This window comes from Protopterus annectens, chromosome 7.part0, assembly GCF_019279795.1.
Source record: "Protopterus annectens isolate FY-2018-M chromosome 7.part0, PAN1.0, whole genome shotgun sequence".
In the NCBI taxonomy this organism is placed as follows: domain Eukaryota; kingdom Metazoa; phylum Chordata; order Ceratodontiformes; family Protopteridae; genus Protopterus; species Protopterus annectens.
In genome coordinates this window covers 970,744,313-970,771,685 of record NC_056739.1, presented here as the reverse complement: position 1 = coordinate 970,771,685, position 27,373 = coordinate 970,744,313, and the positions used below count along the sequence as shown (strand labels likewise).

General features: G+C 41.8%; 1 protein-coding gene across 1 annotated transcript in view; it reads left to right on the top strand.

The window, feature by feature from the left end:
* LOC122806119 (olfactomedin-like) overlaps positions 1–9,313 on the top strand; it is a 140,588-nt gene extending 131,275 nt beyond the window's left edge. The window contains exon 5 of the mRNA XM_044076356.1: positions 8,424–9,313. Within this exon, the coding sequence (XP_043932291.1) occupies positions 8,424–9,223 (800 nt within the window). The 3' untranslated portion in view covers positions 9,224–9,313. The remainder of the gene's footprint in view (positions 1–8,423) is intronic.
* The last annotated feature ends 18,060 nt before the right edge of the window (positions 9,314–27,373 follow it).

The window sequence follows — 27,373 nt, the reverse complement described above, 5'->3', positions numbered from 1 at the left end:
TTTGTGAAAACAATAAGAAAAGTGGGACTCAAATACAGAATCAGTGAGAGAAAGTGCTGAGTACAATTGGGCAGCATTTTTTGCAAATGAGTGGACAACTGACTGTTATCACTAGATATCACTAACATCAATGATGTACATTATAAATACATGTCCGTGCATGGAACACTGTGCAGTCTGCTCTCAAATGCATGTGTATATGGAGGAAGGGTCTATATTATAATATTGAATGGAATGAATGTCGAACGACTGAAATATCAAAAATGCCATTCAAATAACTTGATTTTGTGGGGGGGCTGATCCCCCAACACCCCCCCGCTAATTATATATACCAATTCCGAGACCACACTATAGTGAGGAAAGGGCAAAATTCCCGATCTTCACTGCACCCCAATCCCACAAGCCAGAACTTGATGAATGGCACTTTTGATATTTCGGCCGTTCAGCATTCATTCCATTGATATAATGTAGACCCTCAAGGAAGGCAAAACAAGATTGAGTGGGGGGGGGGTTGAAACAGCCAATCCCCTTATCTAGGTTTACTTTGAAGGTGGCAAGGGTGCCACTATGCTTGACATGTAGAGGGACATTGTTGCAAAGGTGGGGAGTACATTGAGATATACTAGATTTACTGTGCTACCCCTTGGTTACCATGATAAGGTGTGGTTTGTTTGTTTATATCTGATGCTACCATAAGGGAGACCTCTGAATCCGTTTCTTTGACTCTACTTTACACTATAGTCACTCAGGAGCTACTGAGACCTTATTTGATAGTTTGATTTTGTTCAACAGAAGAAGGGAAGAAGGAGGAAGTAAGTACGTCGTAACTATGTTTGGTTTAGTTTAGTATGACCACCTCCTAGTAGGTGTGTAGCAGCCATTTAGGTGCTTCATCTCACTGCTGGTGTTTTCCTGGGCAGTACAGCTTGATATGTATTTCTGATAAACAGAATTCCATCTCATATTCATAGGTGTAGTCTGTTGTAAGTAAATACCTGATATTGCTGTGAAATGCAGACAGACATACTGAAAGACAGAATTTGTCTTTTATCCAAGTTTCATGATAGCTAAAACATCAAGTTAATTTTGCGTTCTCCATTACTAAGCATGGTCCAGTAATTGTTGATAGTGTTCAGTTCAAAAGAGAAATAGTGACACTCCTTGTACTCATGATCATTGACATAGTAACTGAAATGTTTGAAATGGAACTTTCACTGCAACATCCAAGTGTCCCTGGCTTGGGATTTACCTCTGCTTATTTTCACCTTAAGTAAATACCTTTGGTGCCAAAATAATTGATCTGTAAACCTTTTAAACAATGAACTTCAAAGAGTGTTGTTTCAATGTCTCCTACAGTTAAAGCAGCACAATCTCTTAAAAAGAATGCTTGCAAGACACAACACTTACCTTCTTCGGGAGCTAAAGTAGACCATTCAGCCATGGAACCTCCAGTCACAAACATTCAACTGAAAGTTGTGGACAAACCTACTTTTCCTGTACAGGTCTCTGAGACAATCTCTTCCCCAGTAGTAATACAAGTTTTGTCACACACTTGTTGTCTGACTGCTGAATTAATTGTACAGAGAATTCTATTTAATTATAAAGAGGTTGATGCCTACGCCATCAACACAGACATGTGCCCTGATGGCCTTGGTTGTCGACCTTAAGTCTTTCAGTTACAACCTGATGAAAGCTCTCAACTGTGTTCTTTTAGATTAAATTGCATTTTGCTGCACTGCATTGCGTTTCCTGTTTCAAGGCTGCATTTTGGTTTTTAAAAAGCTCTCTTTGTTCTCAGTTTGGAAATTGCTCCAACAAAACTAGTACCTACTTGAAATGTTAGGTAAATTCCTATATAAGAACAGTTCAATGTCAACAGACCAAATGTTCATGATCTAATGACTGTCCAATCCATTTCAGTTTAATACAGTGGGGTGGGGAGGGGGGGGGGGATTCCATACTGTAAAGGCATCGTTCTGAGTTTCTAAAGTTCACTACCACTGTCTCATATTCAGAGATGTTTTTTTTAGATGTATGTTTAACTAAGGATGAAATGGCGTGTTTATCAACTACTCTGTATAGAAAGCCCTCCAGGAGAAACAACATATTGAGGCGTGATAGTATGCATCCCTCTCATATGTTTAAAAACATTATGAAAACACAAGGGATGAGGGTATCTCGGCAGAATAGTACTGCTGATGGATTTTCCACAGATTTAGATATGGTTGCACATGAATTTCCGACTAGAGGTTATAATAAAAAAAGAAATAAGTGAGATGAAAGAAGACATCAAGTCTAAGAGGTTGACTGTAGCATGTCCTTATTTCTCAACTGAATCTCCTGTTGAACAGCAGATTGAGAATGTGAAGCTACAAGGTCTTCCATTAGTACTACCTTATGCTAGTGACTTTAGAAGGATTAGACAGATGATTGATGCGAACTGGAATATCTTGACAATGGATGATAGAATATGTGATATTGTGGGTGTTAGACCTGATTACACCTACAAAAACAAGAAATCTCTTAAACGACGTCTCTGCTATGGAGATCATAAATATACAGAGCACAATATGGAAGTGTATTCTAGGCTAGAAGGCACACATCCCTGTGGTTCCTGTAGACATTGCTCTTCCATAGATAGACTGAATGAATTTATACATCCAGTTTCTAAGAAAAAATATGTTTTTAAAGTGTCAGCCAATTGCAAAACTATGAATATTATCTATTTAGCTACGTGTGTAGCATGTGAAAGTTTTTATGTTGGCAAGTCTAATAGGATGCTATATGAATGTATTCGTGAGCATAAATATGCTTTGAGGAAGGCTGATCTAACAAATGCACTTGCTGAACATGTTTATGAGCTAGGCTCATTACATTACTTTAAGTTTAAAGTAATGGAGACAGTTAAATGGGTCCTAGAGGTAGTGACCTTGTGAATTTCACTGAAGAAATGGAACTGCACTGGATATGTAAATTTCTTGCTGATAGGAAACCAGGTTTAAATACCAAGGTTTCTTTAAAACCAGTTCTTAGATCCAGGGATTTGCATAGATGATTCCTGAAGTCTGCAGATTGGCTTGTTTGTATTTTAAATAATGAGCAGTTGTGATGTGTAAATTAGTCTGAAGAAGAACTGTGAGTTTGAAAGCGCTTACTGTTTGTTTGCTGGAAATAAATAGTGGATTTTTAAGTCGTGGCTGCTGTGAATTTATTCTGCTGATACTTCCAAGATAACTTACTTACATAGAGCAAGGCAGTGCTGAGTTGAATATCAAGACAAAAATGCTTAATAATCTCTGGTTCTCACTGTTTAAATTGAAACTGCAATTCTGATAAAACATTACATCATTTGTTTACACTTTCTGGAGTTCCCAGGCCACACCGAAACTGCATTTACATTCCTTTACACTTAGAGCAATAAAGGACATTCCACATGTAAATTCTGGTCATTAACTTTAGCCTTAAAACAATAGGCAGGATGCTTATTCCAGACTCATCGCCTCTAAATTCTAACTTCGAAGGACATACAAAACATAATTTTAATTTCAAAGAACATTTGAAATGCTTGACTTAGTTTTCCTTAAAGCAGATGGCAATGTTGCTGCAATCTTAAAGTTCACATTTTACAGTGTTTTCTTTCATTTAAGAAACAAGCCTGTATTTTATATTTATATTTACAAATGATAGAAGTATGTATTAAATTCTATTTGACCAGCCTGGCAGCCTTCACCCCTTCTCTACCAGTCTTCACAACTGGTTCTTTTAGAGCTTTTATAACTGTGCAGAAAGTCATAGAACTTTTCTAACAGACTACACTGGTGATCCTGTCTATAGCTGCTAATGTCAGGGTAGTTTCTAGGACTGTTTGGCCCTCATCTGATACAATCATTTCTATATACAAAAGACTGGCCAGGTTGCTATGTCTTCTACCTGCCCTCAGGTTTTTCTCTCAGAACACTTGGCTATTTGGGCCCTATTGGCAACTTTTTTTTTTTTTTTAGGGAAATTTTGACAAAATGATCCAGATCATAGATAGTTTCCAGATCAGAACATTTAAAAGAAAAACTCATATCCCATTTTGTTGTTGTCATGGTAAACCTAATGATAAGATTAAATTTAATAATACAGCCAAAGTTTCAGTCAGAGTTGCAGAATTCAGTATTACTGTCTGCTGGTATGACTGCCGCAGAGTGACCAAATTTACCAAGAATACCAAGATGACATTCATGAATATCCCATTTCTTGGTTCTGAGATTTGTGGCCTCATTTTCAAGGAACACATGGAGAAGGCAGAACAAAAAAGGAAAATACTGACTGTGGAAGGAATTAAGTTTTCTGCTCCTCAGAGATCCATCATCTGAATACAGAAAAGACCATATCACATATTGTTCTAGAATGGGCAAAAACAAAACAAATAGATCCAGGAAAGGGTTCCAAAACCAAGGCTGTTTCTAAAGAGGTCATAGAGGACATGGCCGGAAAGGGTTCCAAAAACCAAGGCTCTTTCTAAAGAGGTCATAGAGGACATGGCCATGGCCAATGTTCTTGTCAGTCTTTGGGAAATCATAGTCTTCTTACAGGAAGGCAGCCAAAAACCTTGAGACTTTGTCCAACAGCTCTATACTGGAGAAAGTCAGGAGTCACTTGTCCTTTAACCTGTCAGCCTGGGACACCATAGCCATGAGCAGGTGGGTGCAAACTGCAGTTGTCAGGCATTGCAAAATTCCCAGTTTTCATTCCCAGTACCCCCTCCCTTGCCAGATATCTCACTCCATCAAAGAAAAGCAGCAAATAGGTACGCTACATTTCTTAGAAAAAATCAAGAGTCACTAAGGAGATCTCACCAGACCCAAAAGGGTCCAATATTACTCTTGTTTATTTTTGATGACAAAAAAGTTAAAAGATCTCAGGTCCATCTTGGACCAAAATTAATTCACTCCAAAAGACACCTTTCAAATGTCCTTGCTGCAGACAGTCTTATCTTGTCTGGTCTTATTTTTCAGAAAGATAATTGGTTATGTTATTGGTCACTTAGCATAGCAATCTTCTCATAAAAATCAACAAGTGTTTCAGGAGGTATCTGTACTTGAGTCAGAGATAGCGATACCCAGTTTTCAGCATTCCCATTTAGTCCCACTTCAGTTCCTAAGGTATTTGGCAAAAGTGTGTCCATAGTAATGATTCACTTGTGTCTGCAGGAAACAACATATTCTCATACTTGGATGGGGGAAGTCTCTGATCGGTCTATTCTAGTCTTTGGGGATAACTGTGACTATAAACAAATCCCTGCCACAGACTTCAAGTCCTCACTGTGTCTGATGTTTATAATCTGCAAATAGGCACTCAGTTAAGCAGAAGAAAACACCATATGGACAGGGTTCAGGTGCTTCCCTCTAAGGTGTTTGTTCCTATAACTTTCTCTACAAAAATCACATGCATTTTTTCAGTGTGCTGGCTCTCATGGCAGTAACCATTCATATGATCCCAGACAGCACATACAGAGAGTTTTTCAATATATTGTTTGTATCCCATGACTGCTGAATGCAGATCCACAGTATCATGTGATCTGTATGTCCGGATCATGCAAAAATGAATCTGTGATAGCAGACAGCTGCTCTGTGTTCAAGGTAGTTCATTCCACCTTTCGTCTTCTATAATGACATTCACCAGGGATGCATCATCCCATGGGTGGGGGGTGCATTACAATGGGAAGACCGTTCTGGGCATCTGGGCATCTGGACAGCAGTATAACTCTCATTTCATAGTAATGTACTGGAGAAGAGAGATTTTTCTAACATTCCAGGCCTTCCATGACTAACTTCCATCAGAAGGCCTAACCATACAGATGGACAATATGGCAGTCATATTGTATATCAAGAAGCAAGGGAGAAATTGATCCTACCCCTTACTCTGGGAAGCCATGACAGTGCAGGAATGGGCCATTGTAGTTCACATTCTGAGGGAGTTGAGCTCTCATGCTAACAAACTAAGCAAACTGAACACATGCCTGCACTTGCCATAAAGTAATCCCTAAGCTTCTTATTGGTGAGTGTAGCTTTTGAAAAGTGTGGGGCCTAATTGTAACTTGTACATATCTTTGACCAACACCGAATGCAAGGACATCTTCTCCCTTGTCCTGTAATTGGCAAGATCTCCTAAGGATGTTATGGATCTCAGGTAGCCAACCAGAGTTCTTTATACTTTTCCAATATTTACCTCAGTAACAAAGTTAGTTCAGGAGGCAAAGCTTTTTAATGCCAGTGCCATCCTCATAGCTCCATACTGGCTCCGGTAGGTCTAGTTCCTTATTCTGCCTCTTCTACTGGAGAAGTTTCGGTTCTTGAGACAAGTTAGGACCTGTTTCTCCATGTATCAGACAAGTCTCACCAGACATTCAGTCCATGTGATTTGCAATCTGGCTTCTCCACTTCTAGTAGATGCCAGTAATTCAGTTTTTTTTTTCTTGAAGACTAGTAGCTAGCATTTCTTCATCCTAAAAATCAATGCAATAAAATAATACATAGACAAATGGAAATGTGCTTCTGTTTGGCTTGAGTCAGGGGGTGTAAATCCCTTTTCTGGTCAAAATCCTGACTCCCTGTCATACTTGGCTAATTAGCTGGAATTTGTTCACTGATTTGAATTGTTCTTTTAGTAAAATTCACATGGCAGTAATTCTGAATTTTCATAAAAGTTAATGTGATCTGTCCTGCATAACTTTGAAAGCCTATAAAGACTTTTTAAAATGAATTTTCCTGCTAAGGCTTCCATTAGATGATCTAGTACTTCTCCTGAATTTGTATTTTGTCTTAGAAAAAAAAGACACATGCTCCCTTTGAGTCTGCATCTACAACTAAATTAAACTGTTTGTCCTTGAATTTAAACTGTTCTTGATGTTTTTTTTTTATTTTTGTCATGAGAATATCTGAATTGCATGCTCTTTTAGTAGATCCTCCTTTCTTGGAAACATAAAGACAGTGTGACGTAAACCAAAACATTTATTTACCTGTTTTATCATTTCGTTATTCTAACCATGGGGAGTTACTTATTGTACTACATGGATATCCACAGGAATTTAAGGTACTTCCTAAGCACAAGTAAATCTTTAGGAAAGGATTGCTTGTTTCTTTTAATCCCATCCATGGAACGAGTTTCCAAAATTACCCTTGCTGCTTGCTAGATGACTTGCCCACTGCATAACCTTTTATTATGTTTCATATAATAAGACCTTATTTGTACTTACTAAGGATCACAGCACTATGCTGGGGTTAATTTATAGCCTTTTCTCCATGTTTATATGGTATTTATGCAGCTGCTGTGTAGTTATCCTTATTTCTTTTCTGAAGCACTATAGATTAGTCCTAATATCTACGCTGAGATCCTCCTTCAGGGTCATTATTATCAAGGATAATATGTACTAAGGTCCACCCTTTAGGAAGAACTTGAGAGTCTGTCATTCAAGTTATTGAAGATAAAGTCAGTCCTATAAGACATAAAAGTTATGTACTTACCATAATGATAAAGATGTAGGAACTAGGCCATCCTCTGTAATTACCTGACCTTTCCCACACACATACACACCTGGGCTGAGATGGTCTTGATGTATATTTTTTCACATTATTTAGATTAACATGGCTATCTCATATCTGGAGAAGGAGGCCTGCACTGTGAATTATGGGATATGAGGAGGTACTAAACAGCCTGGGAAATTTTGGAGTGCCAAATACTTATAATGCCTGCTGCCTTGGTCCCAAACGTTACCGAGGCTGGCCCCATTTCTACAACTTTATTATTATGGTATTATATGTATAACTTTTGTATATTCAGCTGTCACCTACACCAAGAAATATATCTTAGTGGAAATGTGATACTGTTATTTTTATTATAAATGATATTTTATTAGCTTAACTATAACAGTTCACACAAGCAGACTGCAACAATTAATGCTCGTAATTATAAAGTGTAATTTGTACCAAACTTTACTCAAACCACTCTTTTGGATTGTGGTACTGTAATTTCTCATTTCTAGATTGTTATATTACCAAACTGTTCTGTTCTGCTCTAAGTATGATAGGCACATGTTAACAGCAAAATAAATTCATATTTGCTAAAAGTAATCCATAATGAGGGTATTTACATCCATTTAATCTACCTGCAAATAAGAGCACTGCTTTTTAATTATGGGATGTGCATGAACTTGCTCAGAATATTTAAGATTGATATTGTTTCAGAAGTATTTGCTATATTTCAGCATACCATTAAGAATTTTATTTTGAAAGTATGAATATACAATGTATTCTGTAATGGTAGAACATAATGGCTTCAGTATTAAACATGCAGTAGTCCTGTCATATGTGTAAATGGCAAATAGTAAACCATAGACTGTTGTTTTGATTGTGTCTCATTTTCTCTTTCCTTTATAGGCTCATGTAATCACAGAGGCATTAAAAGTTTCAGTCAGCCATTTATTGTGCAGCTCAATTACCATGGTGCAGCTTACATTGACGGTGCATGGGGCAAAGACCCATATCCAGTTACAGGCAGGGAGAATCTGCACTGGGTAACTCCAGTATCATCCAATGCTGCACTTCAGGCATACCTCTTTGCATCAAGCTATGAAAACTTGCTTATTCATTCCTACTTTAAATCTGGAACTCTAGCGACTGCATCTCAAGGTTCAGGGAGTGGTATAGTTATGTACAAGAACAACTTATACTACAACTGCTATCGAAATCAATACATGTGCAGACTTAACGTTGATACTTTAGCCTTAGAAAAGAGCATACTGACAGGAGCAGGCTATTCTAACACATATCCATACAGCAGCTCAGTGTACCAGGACATGGATTTTGCTGTTGATGAGCAAGGACTGTGGGTGATATACGCCACCAGTGCGAACGGGGGTAACATTGTCATTTCCAAAATCAATGAAGCTGCCTTTTTGGTTGAAAAAACATGGAATACTAACATCTTCAAAAAAATTGCTAGTAATGCTTTCATGATATGTGGAGTTCTGCATGCAACTCGCTCAACTGGGAGTGATACTGAGGAAGTGTTTGCCACATATGACACAAAAACCAGCACAGAAGGCATTGCAAGTATTAGATTTTCAAGGCCACTCATAGAACTCCACAGTCTTAGCTACAATCCTAAGGATCACAAACTTTATATGTACAGCAAAGGTTACCTCATCAATTATAATGTGCATTTTCATCCAAAGTAATATAAGTAAAAGTTTCTGGTTTTGAGGTATACACTAAAAACACACACAAAAAAACAGTCTGAGTTTATTATAATATATCTGATGTGAATAAATAAGCACTGGATAGTAATTAAGCTGATAATACAGGAACCTGGACAGATTCATGTACAACATGCTATAATATAAACAAGGGGACATTTCTAATCAATGCATGCTTCTCTAAAGTGATAGTTCTGTTTAACATGCAATAAAAATTATCCATTCACATATGTTTATCTTTTGTATTAAACTGTTGTTCCTGTCTTCTTATAATGTTTTATTTTTACCAGCCTCTTGAAACATCATACCTTTCTGGAATCTCCTTAGAAATGGAGCACACCATTTTTTTTTTTTTTGCAAACATACATACAAAGGCACAAAACTTTTAACTTCCCTTTTCTACCTTGCTGTCTTGTAATGGCGTGGGTGAAAGAAAAAAAACAATTTTACATTTTGAAACTATGCAGCAAGGTATTACATCATTTGTAACCTTCTATAACATCAGAAGACTTTTTGCTTATTTTAACTCTAGAATGAATGGGGGTACTTATGTTTACTTGTCAATACTGGACAAAACTATGATAGTGCCATGCCTCTCAACTGTACAGACTTTTGCAGAATGTCCAGATTTTTGCCTTGAATTTTTGGTCCGTTTTCATAAAACTGTAATTTTCTTTCAAACTGGTGACAAATCATTAAAGATTTAAATTAGAAGATAATGACAGACATTTGAGTTTGAGACTTCATATACTTTAGAAAAATCATGCTAATGCAAAACCTGTTATTCTATCAACTTTCTAAGTTTTTAAGAGCAATATTTAAACAGTGTTCCTATTTTTGGGCCTTTGTCCCATTTTTACTTATGGCTTTGATCAGATTTCTTGCTCTAAGAGGTTGAGAGGTATGAAACTATCTATTCTGTGTATTAGTGAATCTAAAAAAGGCATTTCATCACCATGTCATAAAAATAATTATTTGTTCCAACTATGTCTTCTCATACTGTAATTACAAGCAAGATTAGTACACAGCTGCAAAATGTTATCATTTCTTAATCTATATCGTAAAAGTAATGAACTCTCTAAACGTGCACTTTGCATAGAAGCCTTCATAGTTCTGATCTGCATTAGAATCTATATAAGCAAGAAAAAAGTTAAAAATATATATCATGTTCAGTGGAAATAACTGACAAAAGTGTGCAACACCTCCACATACAAAGTTACTCCAGACATGATCATTTTCAGGCTGAAGCATGCCTAGTACAAGATACTGATGAGTGTTGACAATTTCTATCCCCCTTTACAAAGCAGTCACTAAGTGGCAAATTCCTGTAATATATTTCTTCTCTTCATATCCTCCCACTGTGATGTTCATCTTCCACACTCTCCCAGCCAAAACCCAAAAGCACATTAAAACTGTACTGAGTTTTGTCCATCCCATATTTCAGTATTCTGTAACTGGGCAATGGCAGCTGCAAGATTTGTCAGTGAAAAACTCCTGAAATGCAAAGAAAGAAAGTAAGTTAATAAAGTTAGCAAGCGGCACCCTATAAATTGAAACAACAAATGAGATGTCTTTTTCATAAGCTTATATATTTCCTTCTTCATTAGCCTTGCACTGAAACCATCATCTTGCAATCATAAGCCCATACAAACAAATGAAACTGAGTCAAACCTTGTATGCCTACATATCTAGTCTAGGCAGGGGTAGATATCCAATCAGTAAGTGTTCTATTAATTAAAGAAAGAAAGCTCTCATTAAGAAGCAGAAAAACACAAATGCATTTTTTACATTAGATATGTGTTATTCCCTCATAGTCCAGCTGTGGTTACAAATGCTCTGCTGAAACCTACATATGGAAATGGTACCGCAGAGGTCCAATTCCACTGTCACAAAATGTCCATTTCCAGATACTTGCATGTGTTCAGTCTACCAGTCTCCTCTGCATGTAACAATAAGATGATTTTTGTGATGCTTTCTGTAATACAGACAGGCATTCGTTGCTACTCACCCCCATCAGTGCAAGGAAAGGATTTCAGCCTCAAATCATCAAAGTTTTAGTCCTAGACAGTATTAGGTGCTTGGTCAAACGGTATTGTCTTTTGAAATAAAGGGACCATTTAATGGTTTTGTTATATTTTAAAAAAATCTCTAACATTTTCAAATGCCTATTTTGTGCAGACCTACCAGTTTTCTCACATCTCTGCTGTCCAGAATGCTCCCTCTGGAAGTTCAGGATTATTAACTTCCCCAGACAGAACTCACATCTTTACATTTAGAGTAAGTTCACTGACTTACGTAACATCAATTACAAAAGAAAAAACAGTCTGGATCAGAGAAATCAGAAAGCCACCAAGTCCACTCAGCGATACTAAATATCGCTGAGTGGACTTTGTGGCTTTCTGATTTCTCTGATCCAGTCTGTTTTTTCTTGGTTTTTTGGTTCAGCAACAGTTTGTTATCAATTACAAAAGAGTCAATTTTACACATCACTGTATTTGTACCAATTATATAAGAGGCATATACTAAGTCAGAAAGAACCTTACAGTGCATTACACTTCATATGCAGATTAATTTAAATAAGTGCGTTTAACCAACAAAAAACACTGGATGTAATATAATAGTGAGCAAGCATCATAATCATTATCATCGTCACCAGTTACAACAAATGATATGCTGTCTTTTGTGATTAACCTGATAATCAGCTGTCTGCACATTGTATTCAAAAGGTTCTACAATGCCAGGTATGTACGTCATGTGATCAGAAAAGAGTACTTGTTATAAACATACATAAGCGTATATATTTACTTATAGCAACAAAGATAAGTAAAGATTTTTAATTTATTGTTGTGTTTCTAAGTTAATTTTAACATTGGGCAGGATTCACGAAGCCTCCGTGTAAGAGTTACAAGGCTTACACGGAGGCTGCAGTTAAACGGTGTGACGTCAGCATGCCATGCATATGCATGAGGGCATGCTGAATCACACCTAAGGCTAACATGGTCCGTACAAGACAGTAGGGGGTGTGTCCGTAGAGTGAGCACTGCAAACGGACATGCCCCCAGAAGAGTAAAAGTCCCGAAAGTAAACCCCCACGACAGAATCCATGTAAATGTGAATAAACACAACACAACACATGCCCCCACAGACTATGAACATAAAATGTATAAATGAACATCTTAGATTTTTTTTTATAAGTTGTAAAGATGTTTGCCCGTGAGTGCGCTCATTTGCGCGGGCGTGCCCGGCGCTTAGCCACAGTTAGCAGTCAGTGGAAAAGCATATAAGAACTAAATATGCAAAGTAAGCCAAGAAGCAATAGCGTAGCAGTAGAGACGTTGGCTAAAGAGGAGGCAGTCATGGTTCGAGCCCCCACAACATCAATTTTTATTTTTAGTGAAATAAGCACGAAACAATTCCCTGACATATATGTACATATATAAAATTATATTTTATGTAAATTGTAATGAAATAGGCCATGTATTTTGAAGAAATGTGAGATAATAAAAAAAAAAATGTCAGATGTGCCTATAGCTGAGCTACAGTCTAACAAGTTGAGGATATCTGCCTGTAGGTGAGCAGTGTTTTAACCGGTTTAAAATGAGTGCCCGTAGGTGAGCAGTGTTTTAACAGGATTAAAATGAGTGCCCGTAGGTGCGCAGTGGTTTAACAGGTGTAAAATGAGTGCCCGGGGTTGAGCAGCATTGTAAGACGCTGAAACTGTGTGCCCATAGCTGAGCTGAGCATAATATGTGTGCTGACAGCCAAACGACGCGTAAACCAGCGTAACCCATTTGCGCGGAGCTGCGCACCGCGCCAACAAGCTAACCGACAGGCAACGTTGAGCAAGCTGTATCAAGACTGCCTTTACACAGACACACCTCTTAGCCTGTGTAGACAGTCATAAAATATAAAAAGCGATGGCCAGGCTCGAACCCAGGATACCATGCACCATAGTCAAAGTACTGAACCACTAAGCCATGACAGTAGCACTTAGAAATGCAGTAATAGCATATATATAGGAATGAATAGAAAGAGGAACATGACAAAGCAGGTTTTGTGAAGCTGATACAATTCCAAAATGGCCAATCACAAATAAGTGCGGGAAAACCGGCATATATAAGCCCCATAGGCGGGAATACACAGCATACCCGATTGTGGAACCAACTTGCAGCCAGGATGGCAGTTGTAGGAGAGGGTAGTTGCTTCCGAGCACAGAGGTGGGGCATTGAGGAGTCCAAATATATGGTTTGGCTCCTCGTCCATGATCATGAGGCCCAACTTATGCAGGGCCAGGTCCTGTGGGGAGCATATAGGGCTGAGGGGTGGGACCGGTTGGCACATGATCTTACCAGTGCCACAGGAATACCAAGGACTGGTGAACAGGTCTGTCACCACCATGCGGACCTGAAGAGACGGAAGCAGGACCAACTGAACCGTTGGATCCAGGAGGCCCGGCAAATGCCCAACGCCCCACTACTGAGTAAGTTACATGTAATTATTTATGTAAGAAATTAACCTAACTGATATTATGGAGATGTGTATTCCAATACTACTTCATTTATATTACAGCTGCAGGTGTCCGTTCCATGAACCGTCGAGCCTATGCCAATAGGCTGGTGCAGTTGCGCCACCAGGCAGGTCAATAATTCTCTCCCTGTAACTGTAAAAAAATATATAAGTATGACAGTTTGCAAAAGAGTGCAGTGTAGTCACTTATTAATAAAATGTGCAAGTAACAGTGTAAGAGAGTTTGCAAGTATTGCTTGATTACAAAAGTGTGATGCAGCCTGTAATCCAAAAATAAAAATGAAACAAGTCTGAAATAAAGATGTCCCACCTGTAATATAATAGTACATAACCTGCAGCAGGCTGAAAAGTACAGCTACAGAAGCTGAGTAAAACACATGTGTGAAATATATCCCTGTTTAAATTCTGAAACATGGCACAAGTGAGACTGTTGCAAAGGATTGTTATAACTAAAAGTAAAACATGTCAATAAAGCCTAGAATTAAGTGCCATCCTGAATTGTAAAAATAAAACAAGTGAGAGAGTGTGAGAAAGAGGTATGAATTCACCAATAAAGTAGTAATAACTCCTGAATAAAGTATACTGCAGTCAGTACAGAATGAAATGAATGTGACAGGCAGAACCAAACAGCAACATGTGTTGAAAAAAGTACTGAAGCTGGAATGTGTGTCCCAAAATCTGGATATGTTGCTCTCAGTTTGCAATATGCAGATAGTATGGTTGTATGAAATACCAAACATCCACAGTTGTCTATAGCCATATGAAGCAAATGTAGCAGGATGATGTAGCTGAACAGAGCCAGATATGAATGTGTATGAATAAATATGAAATGTATATTGATGTAGCAGTAACATTCCTATCACCAACCTGAATTAGTTATCACATAGGAAACTGTAGTCAGACCTGTAGTGTGTATATATCTGCATCTAGTAGAAATGTACAGCATATGTATAGGTATTTGAAGTTGTTAATGAAATATTTATTCACCCTACTCAATAACCACAAATAATCCATTCCACATGAAATGGGTATGTGCATTCACAATTAACACCCCTGGACATTTGCCCTGTTGGTTCATACATATTTGCATGTACGTTGATGCATGTGCCCTGTTCATACAGCCAAACCTGATGGCCTGTTGCCATCAATCAACCCTGCATGTTGTTGGATTGTGTATTGCTGTTCAAATTATGCATGTGTTATGCTTGCTGTTCAATGGCTTGAATTTATGGGTGTTTGGTTAATGGGAATACTAATGCATGCTGTTACAACTAATTGTGAATGGTATTGTACGTTACTAACCCAAACTGTCATAACATAATGCAAAACATAGGACGACAGGGAAGGCGGGTTCCAGTGGACCCACCTCTCCCACCTCAGCTGGCGAGTGCACCTGGCAGTAGTGCCCAGGCTGGACCCTCCTCCGGTGGCCCTGTGCCACCTGCGGGTGGAAGCACTGCAGGGGATGGGGCTCATCCCCCCTCTACAAGTGTGGCCAGAGGAGAACATCCACTCACCCTCCATAGTGTCCGGACTGTAGTGCGTAGGGAGATCCGGCACGCTGTGCTTGGGCCCCTATGCCAGCTTGAGGCATGGGTGGCACAACTCACGGGCGTGCCTGCTGCCCGGCCTACACAGCCCCCAGCACAGCCCCATCCTGGGCAGTGAAGGCACAGTGGCAACTGACCATGGGTGGGGATCTCAGTTCCACTGTTGCCATCTGTGGGCTCATGGGCTCGAGATATCCAAACATCCGTCCCCGTCAATTGTGTAACCCCCCCCACATGTGTCATACACCACCCCTGTATGTGTCTCGTTTGTCTTGTCTGTTAACCTCCCCTATCTACCTCCCCAGCTATACCGACTTCCCGTACCTGACATACCACTCTCACCTGGCAAAAAAAGGGCACTCTGTACCCACAAAAAATTATGCCCCATACATAGCTGCCCATTTTGCACACATGTCTGCTGGACATGTAAACTGGCAATTACAATTGGCTGTACAACAAATATTATTGTTGTCCTCACACCTCTCTCAGGGGTGGAAGGTTTCAAATTTCACACCAAATTACAAACATATGCACAGCTATTGCTGACGAAGAAATGGGCAGCTATGGGCCTTTCCTACATCCCTCCTGCAAAACCCGAGCTTGTTTTCCTACTGTCCTACCCTCTTTGTGCCCACTTTTTCACCACTTTCCTATCTCCCCATTTTCTTTTCTTTAAAAGAAAATAGCGCGGGTGTGCGCGAGAGTAAGCACTTTTAAGCAGTAGTAAGTGGGTGTGCGTGAAGCTAAGCGGCAGTGCGCATGTGTGACCTCCGTGCAAACCACTGCTAACCCGTTTACAACTGCTTAAAAGTGCCTTAGTCACTCTGAATGACAAGGCCTGTAGTTTTCTCAGCAGCAAAATAAAATACCTCCCTCAGTCTTGAACCCAGGACCTTGGAAACACTAGTCTGCATGACTTACCACTAAGCCATGACTGCTATACAAGAACATTGTGCTGAAAGAAATATATCATAAAATAGTAGGAATTAATGTAAAGGGAATATAGCAAGTCTAGTACACAAAGCATGTCATGTATATTTACTGTCAAATTTAGTGGATTTGTAAAATAGTACTGTGTGCTGAGAAACAGTCATGCTAGTTGGTAGCTACTAGGTAATAATGTCACAGTAGCATTTGGCAAGCCACACACATACTCAGAGCAGGATAAACACTGCCATAGTTGAATAGTTAAGAGATCAGACATAGCAACTGTGACTGAGTGACAGGGATGTCCCTGATGTGAAAACAAATGTCAGCTGTGCCCCACTGACACCCTGTCAAATGTACTAACAGTAGGCAGAAAGGTGTAACTACACATGCAATGGTAACTATGACTGACTGAAGGTAAGCACCACCTGCACGTCACAAATGGTGTACTAATACATATGCTTGAAATAACCCACAGTCACAACTGCAGGATATCAGAATATGTCATTGGAGTAACCCACTGCTATGTACCATTCCATGAGGCTGCTAAAAGATGCACCGGAGAGTAACTGAGGCCTGCTCAGCAGCATGATCAAATACCCCTGTAAGTGTCAAGGCCCACACCATGGCCAGACCACACTGCATGCAGTAACACCCTACCACAACAAACACATAGGGAATTTCTGCCCAAAAAGATTTAGCAAGCATTACAAGCTGTGAATGTAAATGGAAAATAGGAAAGCCATAGCAACACATTACAGGAAAGACACCTAGCAGGCATACAAGGAGTGAATGTAAAGGCCAAATATTGAAGCCATAGCAACAGATTGCAAGAGCCACTGCTATATACCAGTTACACCACAATCCCCACAGGAAAGCACACACACCCATATACACAGTATTACTAGCCGTAGGTGTCAGTTTACATATACATGGAGAAGAGGACACTGGAGGAAGGAATACTCAGCTTACAGAACAACATGCATTGCAGTGTCTACAACACAGCCTGAAATATGAGAGACATACCAACCCTTACACTCACAGATCAGTGTCCACAGCAAACCAGCATGGTCCCCACCCTGATAACCTGAAAGGGCTACGCCTACCTAACAGACCTTTTTATAGCACAGTCTTGTAATCACAGTGAGAACTGCAATCACTAAACAACAGGCTGCATGCAATTAGTAAATGCTGGCTAACAATTGGTGCAGAGGCCATCACATGGACATGTGCAGATACCTACAAAAGCATCCTGTACTCCCAGTCCACACATGCAATACTTTCATTGCACCCGCTGAAGGTAGAGAGAGAGAGCGAGAGATAAAAAAAAAAAGAAAGAAAGAAAGAAAGAGAAAAAAAAAAAACTGAAACAACAAAACAAAGAGGCTGGCAGCAGGCCAAGTAACTGCAAGCCTATGCAAACAGCTGCAACAAACACAGGTAATGTAAAGTACTACTATAATACTCTACATACTGTGAACCCTCCAGATGTGTTATTGGTCTGTATCTATGTATATGAAGATGTGCATAGGGCCGGGGACATACTGCAACTGTCACTGAAGGCTCCACATACATATGTATGTGACAGTAGCTATGTGCACATAGCAATGTAGGTTGTAGTGCAATGTACAAGTAGGTTGTACAGTAATGGATGTTCAGCAGTTCGTTACTGTGTGTATACATATGTGGAACTAAAAAGGAGTATATATATATATATATATATATATATATATATATATATATATATGTAACGTGTATACGTATGTATATTGAGATATGTATGTATATATATATATATATATATATATATATATATATATATATAATATGCATATGTGTATACATAGATAGAGAGGGATGTAGAAATACATAGACATATATAGCTTCACAGTGTCATAGTTTAATACTAGGCTGTCTGCAGACAGTGTATAGAATAGATTTAGAAATTTGCGCCTCTGTATAGTAGTGACACAGTGAAGACCCCCCCTACATAATAGCATTAGTTTACTGTGCCTCTGTCTAGTAGTGACACAGAGATGACCCCTGCTGTGAACCTATGATCTCCCATCCACTTGTCAAGAATGCGCATGAAGAGTGTCAGTGAGGGTCTCTGCCTAACATGAACTGGGATCCTGTTCCACAGTATGGGAAGCCTCTTTGTGATGGATCTGTCCCTACAGTATGTCCTGTTCATATGTGTGCTGAGGTTTAAATCCATAGCTGTTGTGGTTCTGATGGATTTGGATTGTATGAGGTGGAACATGTCCATCAATACCTGATTGGACATGGCCTACTACATCAGGCACAGATCACCCCTACGTAGGCAGTATGCTATGGAATAGAGCATGAGTTACGTTAGTCTGGCAGCATACGACAGTTGTTGCAGACCCTTGATCCTCCTGGTGATGTACTTATGGGGTCCCCCTAGCTGTTGCAAGTGCCAGGTGAGGTACATACAAAATGGGGCATAGTACACAGTCATGGGCCTGATAAGGGAGGAGTATAGGGTACAATGACCCTTTGATCTGGATGTGAATCCCTTCATGATAAGGTGGGCAAGGTAGGAAGTCTATCCAACCACTTTGGCAACGTGGGTGTCAAATGAGAGGTCAGCATTGATTAGTGTCACCAGGTCTCCGATTACTTTGTCTGTACTCAATGGGTTACTGTCTATGTGATAATATGTGGGTACCTTGTCCGTCCAAAAGGGTATGACTATACATTACGTGGCATGCAGTATAAGGCCATGACTCCGGCACCAGTTGTTGGTGTCTGTGAGGCCTGTCAGTAGGATGTATATGTCAGCTGGTGTATCACCTATGGCGCCTAGTATGCAGTCATCTTTGAACATTGTCAGCCACTACCCTCCCATGTCTGCTTCCACATCTGAGAATTATATGCCGAACATGAGCGGTCCCAGGACAGAGCCCTGTGGGACACCATATGTGACTGGCTCTGAGTCTGACATGGCACCAGTGAGTTTGACTGTAGGGTTTCTATCCGTTAGCCGGTTTGCAACCCATCATGTGACATATGGATTTACATTTCAGCTGTTGATCATGTCTATGATGCCAGAGTGCGGTATTGTGTCGAAAGCAGTAGGCAAGTCCAGGTAGGCTGTATGGACCACTGTGCCCTCGTCAATGGCTCTAGTGACTGATTTGAAAAGGTCAACCAGGTTCATAAGGCAGGATCTGCCCTCTACAAAGCCAAACTGGGTGGGATCAAGTGTCTAAGTCCCCAATGTCTCTGTGTATGGGTACCATAATGATCCTTTCCATAGCGTTGCAGACCAGGCTGGTTAAGCTTATGGGGCAGTAGTTACCAGGGCCTGTAGAGGTGCCTCCTGTGTGGAGTGGGACTACTGTTGCTGTATGCCAGTGTCCAGGTACATATGTTGTAGTAAGGCTACGGCTGAATAGCATTTAATATGCATGTATAGCTCCTCTTGCAGTTCACGTAGCATGCAACCTGCAATACCGTTGGGTCCCATTGATGCTGTGTTTACAGCTCTGCTGAGGGTGGTTCCCAGCTGGACATCTGAGATGACAGGGAGGTTACAGTCAGCTGGGATAAGTAATTTCACATGTGTGGGTGAGGGAGGGGAGAAACCTGCACTGAACCTGTCTGCCAGAATGTTGGCATTATCTGTGTGTTCAGTGTAGCGTTTGTCACTGTGAACTAACTGTGAACACAACTGAGGGTTCCCACCCAGGTGTGTAACATAGCAGAAGAAGGCCTTGTGGTTACTGTAGTGACCATAGCGATGTCCCTGTCATTGTTGGCCTTGCATGTTTGTACGACAAAGCGTATCTTTCTACTACTGCTGATCAGAGATGCCGTAGCTCTATGGAAGTATGCTCTGCCGTGCAGTAGCTACCTTCTGTTGTTATACAATTTGTTCAATGCTGGGGTCCACCAGACAGGACGCCTGCCCTTGGTGGAGAGGGTCATGGTTTCATTTGTGATTGCATGATCCATGCATTCTTGGAGATGTCCGTAGAAAGCATATGTGAAGGTGTCTGCATTGTGGGAAGTGGTTTACACTGGCCCAGTGGGCATTAAGGATACCAACTCAGTTATAAGAAGTGTAAAGTCGGCATGTGAGAGGTTTCCCACTGTAGTCTTTTGTGTTGTGGGGGAGGTGGGATATGTATATCGAGAGGGATTAGTCTGTGGTCAGATGTGACTAGTGAGGGGTATACTTCAGGTGTGTAACACATTGTCCCCATGTTTGTGATGATCAGGTCTAGTATATTATCTCCTGTTGTGGGAGAGGTGACTAGCTGTTCCATTGCATTTGACTTAGTGAATTCCGGGAACCTTTGGGCTAGGGTGTTTGGGGTAGAATAATGCACCCAGTGTATGTTAGGGTAGTTGCAGTATCCCAATATGATGGTGTGTGGTGGGACATTCATATCCTCCAATGTCTACAGGAAGGCTGACTGTGGTCCCTGAGATTGGGAGGGTGGTCTGTAACATGCTACCAGTTGTATAGCAGGTTTGCCTACGGTTATCTGCACCTGGATGGTCTGTGATGCTTCATGTGTTGCCACTAACCTGGAGGTGTGTGTGTTCTTCATGAATATGGACACACAACCTCCCTTTTGTTTTGTCCCGAGTCCTGGGGCCAAAAGCATGATACGGGTATAGCCTGGTACCGCTGGTGTGCTCTCAGGAGCCTTGAACCAGGTTCTCACTTACTGCACAGACATCGAGATTGGTAGAATATGTACGTACAGATATATGTAATACACACATACATATATAGATATCTGTAGAGACATATACATATACAGATAGATCTGACTGACAACAGATATGTCTGTATATGACTATCTCTCTCTCTCTCTGTCCCACCCCCTCACACTCTCACTCTCCCTGTGTCTCTCTCTCACTCTCTCCCCTCTCTCCCCACATCTATATGTATATATCTACATCTATATATACATATTTTATATACATATATACAAACATATATATATATATCTATATACAGATATAAATATATCAATATATATATATATATATATATATATATATATATATATATATATATATATATATATATATGTATATACATATATATAGACCATGTGAGGCACATGTGTGCAGATGTCTTGCAACAGGTGCCTGGTGTCAAAGGCATGGAGTGAACACCAGTGTGGATACTGGAGTACCATACCCCATTCAAAAACACTGACACCAGTAACCACCACATATGTACATGCCTGCCCACCACTGCATGTGTCAGGGAGGAACAGGGGCAACAAGTGTACAATAGGCTCCACATTGATATACACAGTGGCACACTAGTCCTGTAATACCTGTACATGGAATGTGTCAGTGGACATGGTGTGTCAGCTATGGACATGTAGGTCACTGAAAACCTGCACACCCCTCAATGTCCTACACGGTATGTACCTCCCATGACAGCTACAGATATGGAGAAGGACACAGACATATGCAAGTAACTGTGTCAATGCACTCAAACACCACAGAGCGCACACAGACTACCTACATAGAGGTTACCACTGCTGGATATACATAGTTCGGTCACACCCATGACAGTTGTCTAACAACCAAGGTAACACCTCCAACATCCACAACACAAATTACCTATGTCTGTCATCCTTGTCACTGCAGTATAGAGCACATGGTGGAGGTACAGGACCCTACCCACAGATATGACATACCATGTAGTAGACCACACAGAATTAAGAAGCAAGGCTCCCCATGAGTAGATGTCAGACATACCCCTGCTGAATGTTATGCAGATAGGTAATATGCCATATGAGTCACCCTGTGTAACTGTTTATAAGGAGCAGGTACGATCATAACACATGTGTCACAAGGGGCAGGGTAGCATAACAGTATGCGGCTGTAGGCCCATGGCCAAAAGCATACTACCTACCTAAGACACAATGCACACCCATGAACACATTGCAAACGGAATATGTGAGGTGGAATGAGTGTGCTATTGACTGGGTGCATGTTGTGTACCAGTATGATTGCTCACCATGACTGTCTGTCTGTCATGGTAGTGTGTGTCCTTGGTGTGAGGCCAGAGACAGGTGTGTGAGGTATTGCGATCAACACATACTACATTGCCATATGTTGTGCTGTGTTACCATGTATGTCACTGTGGTGTAGGTAGGGTTATGGCAAGTAAGAGTAGTGTGCATTACCAGTGAAATATGTAATGTGCATTGTGTGCAGTGCATGGGCTGATAATGTTCCCCATACAGTACCTTGACACAAACCCCCAGTGTGAGGTTGTGTATTGTACCTGAAACAGTGTGTTGACTGCTGCAGTATACTAGTCTGTCGTATGGAGTGTGCCAGGTACTGTTGCACAGTTGTTGGATGAGCACTGATATCTGGTCATTTACATGTGTATACCCCAATAGACAGACAGATGCTATATATGGTGCTTAAGTTATATCACTGCAGTTGAGTATTATGTGTATTATGTGTGCCATAGTTTGCTGACAGATATTGCTGACATATTTTCCTTCTCCTTTTCAGGGCCATGGTTCACCAGCGGAACCCTGTCTACTCCGCTGCAGAGGAGGAGGAGATACACCAGAGCCTGGTGTGGGATTTCGCTGTACTCTTTTCCCGCACCAGCCAGAACCAGCAGGAGAGGGCTGCACTGTGGCAAGACCTGGTCCGTCGGGTAAATGACATAGGCACACATAACCGGACATATGAGCAGGTACGCCATCACTGCAGTGATTTAATTAGAAATGTCCATCAGTGTGCGTCGGATATCCACAGGCAGCAGCTTGCCACAGGTGGTGGGGTGGCTAGACATCCCCCCTCACCAGACTGGAGGGACTACTCCTAAGTGTTGTGGCTCCAGCACAGCAGCAACAGCAGCAGCATACATGTGTAATGATGGAGGCTGGAGCCACAAAGCAGCAGGACACAGAGCATGCAGGTAACATGCCATGTGTATAGCTGACCATTCTGTACACTGTTAGGTTATGCATGTGTGAGGTGTGTCCTCATTTTGTAGCTGTAATCTTGGTAATTATTGTGCATTAGTGATATCCTCAATATCTGCAGTACACCTGTGGAAGCTAACTGTTGCACTACTGAACTGTATCATGCCCACAGTATCAATGGCACAGTTGTGCCCACTGACGATAAATGTCTCTTTTCTGCAGGTCCTTCTGTTGTAACAGCAAGGCAGCCTATCCATGCTGGTGAGTGTGTAATACCATTACCTTCAATACTCTGTATACTAATAGTAATAATAGGCTGAAGCAGTAGCGCTATGTGTTTGATTGCAGGTGTGTTTGTGTCTGTGGGTTGATATCTCATATACTGAGGTGTGTGCATGTGTGCATGTGCCCATGTGTGCATGTGTGCATGTGTGAATGTGCCCATGTGTGCATGTGTGCATGTGCACATGTGTGCATGTGTGCATGTGTGCATGTGCCCATGTGTGCATGTGCCCATGTGTGCATGTGTGCATGTGTGCATCAGTGGTGTCATTGTGTACACATTATAAACTGTGTTTCCTGTCTTACTCCCACAGGTTCTGGTGCTGCTCTGGCATCGTGCAGCAGGGAACCTGAATCAGCTGCTGTGGATAGTGATAATGATGATACCTGTGTAATGGCACAGGTAGGTGTGCCAGGGTCCATCAATGGTTAGCCAATTGACACTACACAGCTGTTGACCCCATCAATGCGCACAGTCATCCTGCCAATACATCCTTTGTCACCAATGTCCCTAGGTGATGGACAGGATACAGTGGGCATTGACCAGGGTAATGTGGTACCGGTGGCACATGCATCCCCACACAGCAGCCATGGCCAGGGTCCTGGTACCACACAGGCAGACGTCCATGGATTTTCGTGGGAGCATCCGTGGGCGTACCACCCCTGTCAGACGTGCCCACAGAGGTCTTTCAACCTCAGCTATGTTTCAGGCTGTAATGCAGGCACATTCACGTATGGAACGGTACACCAGACAGGGTCTGAGGGAGCTGAGAGCATGTTGCACAGCCATGAGTGACAGTATGCGTGATGTTGCGGCTGCCATCCGCAACTTCACCGAGGTCATTGACAGACATTGGGGGACACATTAGATCTGTTCCACAACTACATGTCCATGAGCCAGGGCAATGGTGGATGGCTGAGGCGTCGACGTGGCCGTATGCCAGCAACAGCAGCAGCTGGCAGCCATCGTGGATGACAACAGGCCCGCGGCCGCTCACATAGTGCCAGCAGCAGCCCCAGCAATGCTGGGTCTGTGCTGTCATCAGACTGCCCCAGGAGACCACGTGCACGTGGCGCTGGACAGTCCCAACAGGGACCTGTCTCCAGTCACCAACCACCTGCTTCTGATGACAGTACCCAGTCTGGCTTAGTTCCTGATATGGTCTGTAGCAGCCCTGCCAGGCACAGGTACCGTGTCCGTGGCCACAGACAGTGATCTGTATGACCTGGCAGGTACAGTCTGTGGCTGTCCACAAACACCTGTATATGGCAGCCATGAGGTGGGACTGTGTGCATTCATACACAAATGCAAAGTGATAACACCTAGGGCTACCGCATACACGCACACACTGCATCAACATTTCCCCATCTTGTACTGCTGTCCCTCACCAACACACACACACAGACATGTCAATTGGTTGTATCAGTGGCAGACTCAGGCATAGCAGGTACACACCCTGTGCATATGATGAAACTGTGCCACCTCCTGCAATCTGTAAAATCGGTGCAGGAACAGGTTAACATGGTGCTGATGCACAGGGTGAGTACACAGACGTATTGTAATAGTATGATGTTGACAACAGTACAGTGTAATGATAGCATTGTGGGTATATACCAGCATGCCTGATGCAGTTACAGTATGAATGTCAATGTATTGTTTTGTACACCCATAGTAATTACCACAGTGTTCTGTCTGCACATCTTTGCATACTGGTGGTGAGGCTGTGAAGGGATGGCCACCTACATAGGTAGCACAGGGGATACAACAATGTACATATTGATACTCAATGATGGCCATGTCAACTGCGAGTTGCATGCTGTCCACACACGACTCTGCAATGCAGATGTTTCAGGATGTTGATATCTGTGCAGTACTACACAACAGGTTCAAGGCTCACAAGAGCACACTAGCACTACAAGGTCACACCTCATACCATGCATGACAGCACCAAAACACAGAACTAACTATGACAGGAGGGAGAGTGTCCATACATGTCAAGGATACTGTGGTGCCAGGACAGGTAGTATACATCATACTAGGTCTGGAACTGCTGAGTGTGGGCTCAGTGTCTGTTATTTGACATGTGTATTATTATAGGTATGAGCACTTGGGTATCAGGCCAGTTATTCAACATTACGAAGGTATGTGGTCTATACACTTGTGGGTGCGGCTGGACCCAGCCCGTCTGACCTGTGAATGTCTGGGTACTGGCTTATAGTGCCTGCATATATGCACTGTTACCTACTGGAAGTCGTACACCTTGTTTGTTGTAGCATAGTCTACATACAGGCCTGCTGACTGTAGCTTTGTTTGTATGCATGTTTGCCTGTTATGTTCCTGAAACACTGATTCCACCTGCAGTGCAGATATACAGTGCCTCTGTGGATCCCTAGTGACATCTGTATTGCTTACTGTACTGATGTCCATGTGTCACTTGACAGAACGTCACTGTTTGTCCTGTTTGCATGTAGCTTGCCTGTAACACATTGCATATGACTTACCTCACATTTGCTCAAAACAGCATTCATATATGCCAGCACTAACAAATCAAGAGCACTACACCCTCACATAGTCACCTTGAGTACCTTGTTCCCCATTGGCCCTATGTGTCGTTACTTCTTATGGGAGTCACAATGCTATGGTAGCATGTGCAAAGATCACCTGTCGATGTACTCTCAGGTCCAGTTGGTGAATCTGTGAGTCATGTGGCAATGTTACAGCGGCCTCATGTACACAGACAACCCTCTCCCCTTCCCATACACGTACAACACATGTGAGAGATGCAACCACATAGCCAAACTGGGGGCTAAGCTCTGTTAACACAGCACTGGCATTCCCTGTCAGGTGGAGTGGGATACTACAGTGAATACAGTACCAGTCTCCCATAGACCTGCCACGACCGCAATCCAAACACAGGCACACACAGGTACATTATTGGGCTCTCAGAATAGCATCCTGCCTGAGCAGCTGACACCTGCAAAGCAGACACACAAGCAAACGTTAAGCCAGAGCAGAGCACATGCAACACATAGCTCACAAAGCCTGTGTGCCAAACAGTCACAGGCCATACGGCTTGACAACACACCTGCTACAGTTGTATGAAGTACCTCTATCGTCACGTACACTGAGGTCCTGCTCACAGGCTGAACAAGGTGACGGTCATGCTAAGCTGCCCGTCGGGCATTATGATCCACCACATAACACAAGCATACCAGTCACTCCAAGGCATGTACAAATATGTAGAAGTATGACTCAGTCATTGTCTGTGCCAGTGTGTATGACCTCTGACACACCTCCCTGGACTACATGTTAGGGGACATAGAGGGGCTTTCTGAGCTTGTGGCACAGGCTGGTGTGACCCTGGCCTTGAGTAGCATCTCACCCTCACCAAGAATGCTGCCACAATATGTAGACAGGATCATCCATTTCTGCAATTAACGTATCTTTCAGTGACATTCAAAGGGGATCCAATGCCTGTCAGTGTGGGATTACATGCTGGACAAGCCACATTGCTTTGCTTGGGACAGCTTGCACCTGTCACCCATGGGCCATTGTATATTGACAGAGGCTGTTGCTACACACATAGTGCCTTTGTATGCAAGGCTGACATTACATAGCCACCTACACAGGTATCACACGGGATAGGACACTAATAGCAATACTACTCAACAGCAGCAGTGTAAACCTCAAGATGCATGCAGTGGAAACTGTCCTTAGCATGGGGTACAGCAATATCCATGCAGTAACAGACTCCTGGTACAAGGCTCCCAGGTGCACACCATCAGTGCCAGGTCATTCCTGATACCATGCTTGTCATCCCCTACACATGCACCAAACCAGAAAAGGGGGGATGTATCCAAAGGCACCTGAGATACACCCACCCCCAGGTTGGTGG